Source organism: Notechis scutatus, chromosome 12 (assembly GCF_049901735.1).
Source record: "Notechis scutatus isolate UNSWTSFEM ecotype Mainland chromosome 12, rNotScu1.2, whole genome shotgun sequence".
NCBI classification, from domain to species: Eukaryota; Metazoa; Chordata; class Lepidosauria; order Squamata; family Elapidae; genus Notechis; species Notechis scutatus.
In genome coordinates, this window is record NC_142020.1 from 14,632,163 (window position 1) to 14,645,730 (window position 13,568).

The following is a 13,568-nucleotide window of genomic DNA, read 5'->3' on the forward strand; positions in this document are numbered from 1 at the left end:
AAGGCTTTGATTAAAGACAAAAACACAACTATTTTTTTTCCCTACTTGGAAACCATTTCTGGACTTTGTGCTTGAGGTGTGTGTGGGGGGAGGGGAATGAAACTTTGGGTTTTACCAGTTAGATAGGTTTGTTGCTGTAGAAATGGCTTGGTTTATACTATGACGTCAAAGAAAAAAAGTTGAGCTTTGATGTTGTTATTTTATTCTACTGCAGCAAAGGGAAGCGGAAGTCAACCCCTTTTCTTTCCTTTCTCCCCCCCTTTTTCCACACTTTTTCCTTCTCTTTTTCCTCCCTGCCTTTCCTACTATTTTCTTTTGTATTTTCGTGTCTTATTTTTGTACCTGACGTCTGCAAGAAAACAAGGTCAGGGCTACAGATATTCTCCTTTATCGATATTTTTGTATCCTTTAGTATTAATTAATAAATAAACCAAAAAAATTTTTTTGCACAAGGCTGTTTGAAGCAGGCAAAAGTTTTTGATTTTTTGCATTCTAAGTCCTGGCGGTGAATTCCACTGGCTCATCCTAGAAAGGAGGATGGGATTGCTACAGAGAAAATGGCTGGATTGAGATAATATCCTCTGAAATTACAGTTGCATATGATCAGAGATAATTCTATGTAATTTCAAAGGTTTGCCTTGGCGTTTTGGTTTTTTCCCCTTTCTCTCTCTCTCTCTCTCTCTCTCCCTCCCTCTCTCCACGGGCTGGCATAGACTAGAATTCAGGCCTGAAAAAAGAAAATCATTTGATCAGAAAAGCTCATGTTTAGGGAACAAGACCTAAATAGTGTTTGGATGTCAAAAACCCACTTTGAAAGCAGGTAGATAATATGCCCACCCCATAGAGAGAGAAATAAGTGAAAATAGGAAAATATTTAGCTTGTTTGACCGATTGCTGTTGCCAGAGGGCTGGGGTTATTGATTTATTTTTAATTTTTGTATATTGGCTTTTTATTTTTTAAGCTGCCCAGAGTCACTGAGGGTGACTGGGCGGCCATATAACTTTTCTAAATAAAGAAATAAATGAAATAAAAAGAGGAAGAAGTATTGTGGGAGTTTGCCTCCTTGAGTTATCTGTAAAAATAAAGGAAGCAAAGTTGTTCATTTAGTTCAGATTCATTCTTGAAGCTCTTTGTACTTTGGTTGGTTTCTTTTCTAGTTCATTTGATACTTCTGTTTTTGGCCGCATTCCACAGAACTGAGAGGTGGGTGCTTATCTTGGGGGACTGTTTAAGATTAGTTCTGGCTGGGAATGAAAACAATTCCCAGCATTGCAATAAAATAGGTTTTGCTTTTAAAACAAGTTTGTGATTAAGTACGTTGGACGAAGCCTGGGTCAGAACAGACAGTCACAGTGTCCCTGGGGTCACATGATCCCCCTTTGCGACCTTCTGACAGGCCAAGTCAACGGGGAAGCTAGATTCACTTATCAGCCGGTCACTAACTGAGCAACCACAATGATTCGTTTAACAGCTCTGCCCCAAAAAAGTCATTAAAAATGGGGCAAAACTCGCTTAGCCATGTCTTGCTTAGCCGCATGAAATCCCGGGCTCCATTGGGGGGTCGTAATCAAGGTCTACCCTGCACCCGTAACCAGAAACGCAACCCAGAATGGACTTCAGGCCTTCTCTTTGGGTATCAGAGATGCGACTCGGGGCACATCGTTTGAGAGATGCCACACCGACATGCTCTTCTTGCAACTCTGCACGATGACAGATATTCTTTGCACCTGCGCCCAGTTGTGAATTATTCGTGTGGTACGGGGAAAAAAAAGTATTTTGAGATGCATGCGTTGCGTTTCTAAAAATATTTGCTGGAGTCAGGTACTTCTGTATGTACGTCTGACAAAGGGAAGCTTTGATGGATCAGTTTAGGATGGATCCAACTGGCCTCTTTCCAAGTGACAAATGATAGAAGAGAAAATACGATTTATCTTTGGTCTCCTAACTCTGTAAAGCTTGGTCAGATACAGATAAACAGAGTTGGAAGGGACCTTGTAGGACTGTAGGTCACCTAGTCCACCACCACCCCGCCCAAGCAGGAGATCCTACACCATTTCTGACAGAGGGCAGTCCAGTCTCTTCTTGGAAGCTTCCAGGGATGAAGCTCCCACAACTTCTGAAGGCAACTTCTGTTCTGTTGGTTGATTGTTCTCACTGTCAGAAAGTTTCTCCTTATTTCCAAATTGAATCTCTCCTTGTTCAGTTTCCATCCATTATTCCTTGTCTGGCCTTCGGGTGCCTTGGAAAACAGTGTGACCCCTTCCTCCTCTCTGTGGCAGCCCCTCAAGTATTGGAAGGCTGCTCTCCTGTCTCCCCTGGTCCTTCTCTTCCCTAGACTAGCCAGGCCCGGTTTCTGCAACAGTTCATCGTTCATCATGATCTTTTGAGAAACTCACTCTCTGGCCTGTAACATGGCTCTCTTTCTTTACCCAATACTCTACTTGTTGACTTTGTGCAAAACCACCCTCCAATGTCTACCTCAGTCTCTTAAAATCCCAAAGCCGCCCGTTTCTTAGGATTTCTTTATCAGCCACAACTCACACCTGCATTCAGTCAGGGTTAATGCTTCAGTCCCACCAAAATCAATCCCTGTAATTAGTGAGTATTTTCACCCTTCATTTCCTGGGTTCTTTTTCCTTCTTGGGGTGTTCGATATTCCGGCAGGTCAAGGAAGATTCACATCCAGCTCTTTTCTCTCCTACCTGACCAGTTTTAATACATGACTGAGTTTTCTCAAGGGAGATCAATGGCTTTCATGCCAGGGCAGTGAATTGTGATTTGCGTTGCCATAAATTAAAGAGAGGAGGTTTGTTTTTCCTGGCTGTGTAAAATATGGAGCATCCCTGCAGGATGGGATCTGGGCTTCTTCTTAACCTGGAGAATTGATGGGTCTAAGTGCTAAGTTTCTTGCAGGAATGTGGCATGATTTAAGGATGTGTTGCAGGAAAAATTAAACTTGTATTGCACATTTCAGGTAAACAATGTCCTTTCCAGCCTATATACACAACTCAGTCCTACTTTAACTTCCTGGTCTCTAGGTGTGTTTTGGATCTATAACTCTGAAAATTCCCAAGATAGATGGATGGATGGATAGATAGATGGATAGATGGATTGGATTGGATAGATGATGAATAGAAGGATGATAGAGACGGATGGATAGGTGGGTTGGTTGGTGGGTAGATGGATGATAGAGATAGATAGATAGATAGATAGATAGATAGATAGATAGATAGATAGATAGATAGATAGATAGATGGATGGATAGATAGATGAGAAAGAGAGATATTTCCTTCTAATGTCCCTTAAAGCTCCAAATTTTTGCTGTGTCAACATCAGGATCAACCTAAGCATGTTTTTTTTTATAAATAAAAGGAGAAAATTACGGGCAACCCAGTTCAAAATACGATTCCCAAAAAGATGCTCCTACCTCTTAAGGGATTCTCTAGGGCGAAATCACTTTTTAACTCTTCATTCTTCCTTAATGTTGCAAGTTGGAAGAAAAAAGCAATGCAAAATAATGACATGAAATGAAAAGGCCAAAGGCCCCGTGATGCTGGATCCTCTTTGTGGCTGAATTTGGACATCTCTCTGCTCCTCAGAAAGTAATTAGGGTCCTGCTTACATCTTAATGATTGTATAAAGAGAGGAGACGTCAGGCTTTTTGTTCAGGAACTGTGGATTTTGCTTTTTAACTTTCTCTGAGGCTGAAATAAATCCTGCCTTGTCCTTAATTTAGAGCCTTTCAAGAGAGATGTGTGACTGAGCTGTGCGAACAGCCCAATTCTTCATTTCCTTGTTATTAAAAGAACAGAAGTTTTCTTCCGCCTAACAACAAGGATGGAGCATTGTGGTTAATGAACACGACTGAACAACAACAACAACAAAAGCTGAACAAAACTCCACACTGGCAATAAGAAGGGCACCCGGCCAGTAAACACTCTGCTCCGTTCACTCCATTCAAAGAATGGACGTCTTTCCTGGATCCAGAGCCACGTGAAAATGAGGTCTTAAGGATGTGGACACATTCCCAGTTCTTGTTTGAGGCCTTTCCCCCCCCCACCATCTTTTGTTTCTGCTCTTCCCTGTGGTCTGAGTTGGGAATCCTCAAAAGTCCTGCTTTCCGTGGCCTTTGGATCTGCTCCAGGAGGTGATCTCACCTGTCTGTGTTTATAAAATGCCTTCAAGCCTTGAAGAGGCAGCGTCTCCTGCAGTGATAAACCTTTGGGTTACATGGATTTGGTGTGGCGCTTTGAATCGGGAAGCATATTGTTAGTTTTGAAAAGAAGGAAGGAAGGAGGCAGGAAGGGAGGAAGAGAGTAGGAAGGAAAAAGAGGGAGCCAAGGAAGGGAGGGTGGAGGGAGGAAGAGAATAGGAAAGGAAAAAAGGCGGAAGAAGGAAGGAGGGAGGGAAGGAAGGAGGGAGGAAGACTAGGAAGGAAAAAGAGGGAGCTTAGGAAGGGAGGGAGGAAGAGAATTGGAAGGAAAAAGAGGGAGTGAAGGGAGGAAAGAAGGAGGGAGGGAGGAAGAGAGGAAGGAAAAGAGACAGAAGGAGGGAGGGAGGAAAAAAGAGGGAGAAGGAAGGAAGAGAGGAAGGAAAAAGAAGGAAGGAGGGAAGAAGAGAGTAGGAAAGAAAAAAGGCAGAAAAAGGAACAAGGGAGGGAAGGAAGGAGGGTAGAAGAGAGAAGGAAGGAGAAGGGGAGCTTAGGGAGGGAGAGAGGGAGAGAGGAGGAAGAAGGAATTGGAAGGAAAAAGAGGGAGTGAAGGAAGGAAAGAAGGAGGAAGGGAGGAAGGAAAAAGGAGAAGAAGGAAAGAGGGAGAAGAGAGTAGGAAGGAAAAAGAGGGAGTGGAGGAAGGAAGGAGGGAGGAAGAGAATAGGAAGAAAAAAAGGGAGAAGAAGGAATGAAGGAGGGAAGGAAAGGAAGGAGGGAGGGAGGAAGAGAGTAGGAAGGAAAAAAGGAGAGAAGAAGGAATGAGGAAGGGAAGAAGGAAGGAAGGGAAGGAAAAAACCCACCTCCCAGAAAATCCATCTTTTCAGCAAGTGTGTTAACTTGACAAGCTGTCAGAAGCTAAGCTTCATTTAATCATGGCTTAGTCTTTGGGGAGATGTCACTACAAATGTCATTCAAAGTGTGACAGATATTTTTCTAAATTATTGTTCTGTGGAGGAGCAATCGGCCCATTACAGAGGTAATAGAAAAGAGGATCATCCCTGCAGAAACAGATAATAATTTTCAGAGCAGGTTCTTGCCCGAAAAGGTGCTTCTATGTTTATTTACTTACTTACTTATTTTATAGCATTTGTATGTAACCCCCTCCTTCTTTACTTCCGGGTGGCTCGTAATAACGATGAGGATGATATCAGCGTAGAAAGATGAAATCAAAAATCAAAAACTAGCAAAATAGAATGAATACTATAATATTGACATAAAAGTTATCCATCAACACAGAATCGCTATGAAATTAAGCAGTTCCTGGGCACAATCGAGAGCAGCAGATTGTCCAACCGCCTGGTTCCAAAAACCCAGCTCAAATGATGCCAGGAAAGGAATAATGTGCTATTTTTCATTTTATATATTAATTTTCAAACAAGGTTGTGGTTTTGAGTTGCCAGCAGGGATGGTGAGGGAATGTGCTTCTCTGGCACTTTCTCTTGAGGCGAAAACTCTTCAATATATTGGACTCTTTTTATCTTCTGCCTAGATATTTGGGGCAATGGATTTGCCCCTTGAAATGGTATGAGAGGCTGGCTAGTCAGGAAATCTAGTGGATCATCCTGAGAAGATCTCTGGGGATTAATTGCCCACCCCTGAGTAGAAGGTGTAAATTCTTAGAGAGTTTCTACTGCATTGTAAACAAATAAGTTGTTTATTCATTGGTGTCTGTCCCCCTCTCTCCCTCTCTCTTTCTTTCTCTTTCTCTCTCCCTCTTTCTCTCTCTTCTCTCTCTTTCTCTTTTTCTCTTTCTCTTTCTCTTTTTCTTTCTCTCTCCTCTCTCTCTCTCTCTTTCTTTCTCCTTTCTTTCTTTTTTCTTTCTCTCTTTATTTTTCTTTCTTTCTCCCTCTTCTCTCTCTCTCTCTCTCTCTCTCTTTCTCCTTTTCTCTTTCTCTCTTCTTTCTCTTTTTCTTTCTCTTTCTTTCTCTCTCTCCTCTTTCTCTTCTCTCTCTTTCTTTCTCTTTTTTTCTCACTCTTTCTTTCTCCCTTTCTCTTTTTCTCTTTTCTCTCTTTATTTTTCTTTCTCTCTTTTTCTCTTTCGCTCTCATTCAAGTTCTCAGTTATTTGCATGAGAACAAAAGCCAGCCTCTCTCTTTTTCCTCTGTATAGAAAAACAGTAACCCAATAATAACCCAGCCTAAACATAGATTAAAAAGCAATCTCTTCCTACCCCGAGGCTAACCATTTCCAGAGATGTATCATTCTTGTCAAAGTCTTAGAACCAAGGAGTTAATATTTGAATTTTGCTGTCAGGTCTGATTTTTTCTGCTTGCTTTCTGGGTGTAGAACATACGCTCTCTCCTATCATCTAAGGAAATAGAGTTTTTTAAAAAAGGTAAGCCACGAGTGTGCAGTAGATGCCCCTTTTGTACGGTGCTGCAGATGTGATCCCTGTTTTTTAAAAAATCCAAGAGTTTAACAGAATAACAGAGTTGGGAGGGACCTTGGAGGTCTTCTAGTCCAACCCCTTGCTCAAGCAGGAAACCTACACCATTTCAGACAACATCTTTTTAAAAACTTCCAGTGTTGGAGCATCCACAACTTCTGGAAGGCAAGTTGTTCCACTGATTAATTGTTCTAACTGTCAGGAAATTTCTCCCTAGTTCTAGGTTGCTTCTCTGTTCTGACCAAACCCTGTTACCAGCAAGAAAATCTCAAACAAACAGTAGCAGCTCAAACCTTCACAGCTTTAATCCACAAATAAACTTCTTTGTAGATAAAAATGGCTTGCAGACAATTAGTCCAACCAGAAAAGCCTTGACAGAATTCTTCAGATAAGCCGGAGTCGCTACACACAATGCTGGGTCCTTAGAGCGTTTTTGCCTTTTGCAAAGGCAAAAACCTTTTGAAACCAGGCTTATATTCCCTGGAGGGAGGGGCCATTATGTTGCATCCTTACTCCTGAGTCGCCTGTGCTGTTCCAGCTGTTCTCTTCTACGAATCATCCTGCGTTCACACACACTTGGCACAGGCTCCTCGGGAACCTCCTCATCACTGCTGCCAGCCCCCCACAATCCCTGAAGGCAGCAGTCCACTCCCTGATGGTCCTTCTCTCCTTGATTAGTTTCCACCCATTGCTTCTTGTCCTACCTTTGGGTGCTTTGCATAGTAGCTTGACCCCCTCTTCTTTGGAGGGCAGCCCCTCCAATGCTGGAAGGCTGCCATTCATGTCTCCCCTAGTCCTTCTTTTCATGAAACTAGACATACCCAATTCCTGCAACCATTCTTCATACATTTTAGCCTCCAGTCCCCTAATCCTTTTCATTGCTTTTCTCTTCTTCTCATGGATGAGCCTGAATAGGAATTCATATGCAACCTAAAACAATCTTCTTCTGGGCATTAAGGGAAGGGATTTGAGCATTGCTAACTGGTTTAATGAGATTATACGCAGACAGAGATTTCCTCCATTATCGGCAAGGTCCTCCCTAGTCATTCCTTGTTCAGGATGTCTATCAATCATTATCCAGCTTGCATTGTGTGAGCTCCTGTTGCTTAACTCGATTTCTTGTTAATTCTTCAGGCCTTGTTGCTGTTGGGAGCGGTCTCTTTGATGTGCCTCGCTCTGGATCTCCTGTTCCTCCTCTTTTACTCCTTCTGGTTGTGTTGCCACCATCGGAAGAATGAAGAACAACTGAATGCGGATTGTTGCTGTACGGCATGGTGCGTCATCATTGCAACTCTAGTGTGCAGGTGAGTGTTGCCCCATCTGAAGTTGCCTTTCCTACAAGGAGCAGGGCCCAGCCCAGGTAACCCAACTGTTGGGACCTGAGGAATTCTAGAATGGCAGCTTTGCTCCTCTAGGATTTCTCAAATTAATTCAGAATAGAGCTGGAAGGGACCTGGGAGGTCTTCTAGACCAACCCCCTACTCAAGCAGGAGATCCTATACTATTTCAGACAACTGACTGCCCAGTTTCTTCCTGAAAACCTCCATTGATGGAGCACCAACAACTTCTGAAGGCAACTTCTGTTCCACTGGTTAATTGTCCTCACAATTGGGAAGTTTCTCCTTAATTCCTGGTTGCTTCTCTCCTTGATTTGTTTCCATCCTTTGCTTCTTGTCCTGCCCTCTGGGGCTTTGGAGAGTAGCTTGACCCCCTCTTCCTTGTGGCAGCCCCTCAAATACTGAAATATTGCTATCATCTTCTATCAAATTCTGCCTCTGAATATTTGTAGTGCGGCGAAGGAGATCTTAACTATTTCCACTTGATTATCGTTGGATAGATTTATATCAGAGTTGTGCAATGCTTCAAATTCACTTCCAAAACTGGACTTCAAAATGTGCAGGAGCGTTAACGTAGCCACTTCCTGCTGTCCTTTGAAAGCAGCTGTGCCTTTTTCCAACTTCAGAAGACTTCTCTCCACATTTGAACTCAAAGCATCACACATCAACCCTGTCCTGGGTTGGGTTGGCCCAAACATGACCCCACGAGGGATCAGTCCTGGTTGTTTTCTTGCAAACATTTCATCACCCAAGAAATATCTGCAAAACAAACAAACAAACAAACTAGTTACTCTCCTAACTAGCACGGATGATGTTATCTGGTTGGGTAACGAAACATCTGCAAGAAAACAACCAAGCTCAGAGAGCACCAAGGGCCCCACAATCCTTCTATTCCTCCTCCTCTTCCTCACACTCCTCCCCTCCTCCTCCTCCTCTCTGCAAACCCCACTCCCTTCTAGCACTGATGATGTTACCTGGTTGGGTAACAAAACATCTGCAAGAAGACACACCAAGCTCAGCGAGCGCTTAGAACCCTTCACTTTCAGCCCTTGAGCTACGAAGATTCTCTGTTATTGGTACCCATTTCCATCAACTTTGCTAACTGAGTTTGAACCCGGTTAACCGTGAGAGAAGGAAACACTTCGTCCTTTGCAATGCGTCAGCATGTCCTTGCTAGATTTTGAAATTTTTTCTGCTCTCCGGAAATAGTAAGGAATAGCGGAACTTAAGAAGAGAGGAACAAGAGGGCAGGAAGCAGACACCATGAGACGGGGAAGTGGGGCTTGATTCGAACTGTAGACTTCTAGTATCTGTATCTTTAAGGTGCCAGCATGTTGGATGTGGAAAGAGAGGCTTTTCCATCGCGCCCCCAAATAGCACCTTCTCCTGGCGCTGAAGAAGAAGGTGGTAATGAAATGTGAAAATTAGCTTGGGCCTCAAGAGAGATTTTTAAGGTGTGGGCTGCGTTCAAAGGATTTCAGCTTGTGAAACCCCTCTTAATTAAAGACACATTATTATTATTATTATTATCTCTTTTATTCATTAAACATGAAACTCAGTCAATGGAACATTTAAAAATGTATCCCAAATATCATTGACTGGCGCTGTTGGTTGATACGGGTTGCTGTCAGCATCCTAGATATTAACTTCAACTTCTTCTTCTTCTTCTTCTTCTTCTTCTTCTTCTTCTTCTTCTTCTTCTTCTTCTTCTTCTTCTTCTTCTTCTTCTTCTTCTTCTTCTTTTTCTTCTTTTTCTTCTTTTTCTTCTTCTTCTTCTTCTTCTTCTTCTTCTTCTTCTTCTTCTTATTATTATTATTATTATTATTATTATTATTATTATTATTATTATTATTCCTTAATCCTCAACTCCCTGCCTGGCCATTCCTGCCCACACACCCACCCCTCTTTTTGGTACCCAAGCCCCCCCTTGCTAGTTGGAGACTTAATATAACCCAGAACATCTCCGAGGCTGATATTTTTAGCTTGTGGGTATATAAGGAATTAATCATCAGAACCATATTTTCGTCGCAGCTCTTCCAGTCGGATAGCAAGAAGCAGAAGGAGAGGAAGTGTGTGTTTTTGTTTAACTCTTCCAGGCCTGGAGAAGGCTATATTTAGTGCCCTATTGCCAGCCCTTTTCTCCTCTTTTCTTCTTGGGTTGTGTCTCAAGGATGTCCTGAAGGTGGTTTATTTATTTTTTTTTCAAGAGGAAACTGGACTTTCTGTTTTTTTTTTTCTTCGAAGACGTTTCACTTCTCCTTTAAGAAGCTTCTTCAGTTCTTGACTGAAAGGTGGGGAAGGAAAGGATTTATATTCCTTGCAGACAGCTGCTCATTTGCTTCCTTTTTGAGGGTCATTGAGGCCACTTGGAGATTTTTCTGTGTCCTCAGGGTCACCCTGAGTAGTGCAAATGGTTCCTGTAGTCTGATTTTTCTCTGAAAATCCATTCCTACTCTCACACCATTCTAAGGATGTTCATCACAAATTGTGTAGCTAAAGTCTGTAGAGATACTCTGTCCTAAGACTGTGCAGGGCTCAGAGAGCCCCCAATAACTTCAGAAAGACAAGCGGCAAGGGAAAGCTCTTAATAGGCTTAATTGAACTTTTGGGCATTCAGCCAAGAGCATTTCACACCTGGTAAAAGTGTGGCAAGCTAGATAAACAATCCACTTGGCGCTTTTGAGGGAGAGCCACTGAGAAAAACCAGATAACAGAGCCACTAGCCTCCGAGGGGATTAATTCCCAAAGAATAAGAATCACGGAACTCATCAGAAACTCCACTAAGGCTCCAAGATCCCTCTCACAGTCACTGCTATTAAGCCTGGTTTCACCCAGTCTTTTATTTAAGTATTAAATACACAAAATAATAAACAACTTTTTGGTATGTATGTATGTATGTATGTATGTATGTATGTATGTAATTAGGGCAAAGAAGCAACATTGAGTTGGCCACACCCACCCAATCACATAACCACCCAGCCATGCCCACCTGATCACATGACCACCCAGCCACGCCCACCCAGACAGTCATTAGGGCAGAGAGCCCCTTGCTAAAAAAAAATGAAGCCCACCCTACACATAGTCCTCAACATACGGCCAGAATTGAGCCTGGCATGTTGGTCGTAAGGCACCGAGGTTTATAAGTTGCATCCTCACATGAGGGAAACTTGATTTTACACCCATTTTTGCACCCCGTGAAGTGGGTCACCCCAGTTGTTAAGCCAATCGCACTGTCGTGAGCCTGAAGCCAGTTAATTCAATTGGCCGTCGGTCGGAAGAGATCATCTCCTTGTGGTCTTCTGTCTCTTTGCAGTGCTGGCATCGCAGTGGGCTTCTACGGAAACGGAGAGACCAGCGACGGCATCCATCGAGTAACGTATTCCCTGCGGCATGCCAATCGCACGGTGGCCGGTGTCCAAGACCGGGTGAGTGAGCTGTCCCCAAGGACGAGGGACGGGTCCAGAAGTGATAAACGGCTGTCCTCAGACTCTCATTCCCTTGTCGGTCTGTCCTTGTGTTGTGATCTTGCCCTTCAACTGATTCTCAACAGCCACTAGCAGAAGGAAGTTGGCTTTTCCCAGTCATGCTCCTTTAACTCTCGGTTGTCCTCCCCATGAAGAGAGAGTCCAAGCATGCTAATTTTGTAGGTTCTGCTACTTCTGGACAAACAATATGCCACGTTCCGGTGTCCCACTTATTGTCAGCTTTGACATTCAGCTGCCACATTTTATTTGAAGGGGGTTGGAGGAGTTGAAAAGTTCAAGGTTATGCTGTATGCCGTATTAAGAAATTCCAGTTGCAGTTAATTGGTTCTCGTGATTTATGAAGTGTAGAAGTGGGAGGAGAGAAGGTGGATTCTGTGTAACAGCGCGAAAATAATTTCATTTTGGGAAATCGCTTTAGACATACCACACCTGTTTTCTAAATAAATCAATTGGAGAGAAAATGTCTTGGAGTGATTGATATCATGGATAATTTCTGGATGTCTTACACTTATATTGTGTATGGCCCTACCCGTGATCCCCGCGCCCTTCCACTGGCGGCCTGTCAATCCAGCCCCTGCAGCCTGGCCACGCCCAGCCACCCCACTCTGTTCGGTACATTCAGCCCTTCCCAGTTCCGCAGCTTCCCAGTGTCTCCGGCAGCCGGCATTCAGCGTTTCCAATCAGCAGCTCTCTGACAGCTCGTGGCTTCTCCGACCATCAGCTGTTTCCTGGCAGTCAGCTGGGTCAGGGCTGGGTCCTGGGAACTGCTGAGCGTGCAGCACGGCAGACAGATTCCAACGTGGCTAGCAGCGTGCATGTGCGCGCCTCTTATCTGGGCACTCCAACCCCACCTGAATGACGGCCCCAGCCCATTTGGCGGTCCGGGGCTGACACAATAATAACCCCTCACTTGGTAGATAACATTCCAGGATGGAGAGCGGTCCTCAAAAATGAAGACCCAAGAATGTACATCAAGATATTTGTTTGTGATTGCTAATCCGAGCACCTTCAGGAGGAGGTCCAGGTTCTCATGGTCCTTCCAGCCCATCATGTATTTGGCAAAGCATGAAGAAGCAAACCAACGGTTGTTGAGTTTGAATAGTGCATGGTGACGCAGTAGGGTTGGTTCTACCACCTTCGCTGGTTCTGTTCATGAAACTCTGAAGTCAGCCATATACAACCATAATCATAGTTTAGCGTTGTAGATGAACCTTGGCAAACAAATGAACATTGTTTGAACAGACTAAGAGGGTCTTCTAGTCCAACCTTCTGCTGAAGCAGGAGATCCTAGACCATTTCAGACAAATGGTTGTCCAATCCCTTTTTTAAAATCTCCAGTGTTGGTGCATCCAGAACTTCTGGAGGGAAGTCATTCCCACCGGTGAATTGTTCTCACTGTTAGGAAATCCCTCCTGAGTTCTAGGTTGGTTCTCTCCTCCTCCATCCGTTGCACAAATCCATCCATTGAAGAAGCTGAGTAAGCCTATTGAATGTTATTTCCTTGAAGCTATCCTCTCTTGAAGCTCATCTTCTTCAACTTGTCCTTCAAAGAATGCTAACTTGAACCTGAATCTATCTGCACCTCCAGGTTTATGACACAGCCATTGCCCTAAACAAAACGGCGGAGCCCAATCTAGGCGACCTGGAGGTAATATTCAGTAAGCAGACCCAGTATCTGCACGTGGTTCAGAAGATCCAGGGGCTTTTGGATGACCTGGTAAGACAAACCACAGAGATTCCTTTCTGGAAGAACCACCAGGTGTCATTGGAAGAGTTGGCCGTTCGTATCGACCTGTACGACTGGTACAGGTGAGTGGAGTGCTTTTATTTTATCTCCATCTGGGCATGGTGGTCCACGAAGATGGTGGACAAATGAGGATGTCATTGCAATGATGGAGTCGCTTTTGGTCTTAACAGTGGTTTGCTGAGGGCGCCGTTGAATGTGCGACCTGTGTGAGCGTATGACCTATGTGTGAATGTGTGTGTGTGTCAAGGTGACACACAAAACACCTCTTGCCGCTGACAGCTTGACAAAGAAACCAAGGGAAGGGGGAGGGATGTGATTGTGTGGGAAGCGGGAGGGAGAGAAGAAATCTAAAAATCTCACAAGCCCAAGGTCATGAGCTGAAGACTTTCCAAAGGTGCAGAC

General features: G+C 43.8%; 1 protein-coding gene across 2 annotated transcripts in view; it reads left to right on the top strand.

The window, feature by feature from the left end:
* TTYH3 (tweety family member 3) overlaps positions 1-13,568 on the top strand; it is a 52,647-nt gene that overhangs the window by 16,061 nt on the left and 23,018 nt on the right. For both annotated transcript variants that reach the window (XM_087942212.1, XM_087942211.1), the window contains exons 2-4: positions 7,732-7,901; positions 11,248-11,359; positions 13,008-13,228. In XM_087942212.1, coding sequence (XP_087798338.1) covers positions 7,732-7,901; positions 11,248-11,359; positions 13,008-13,228 — 503 coding nt within the window. The remainder of the gene's footprint in view (positions 1-7,731; positions 7,902-11,247; positions 11,360-13,007; positions 13,229-13,568) is intronic.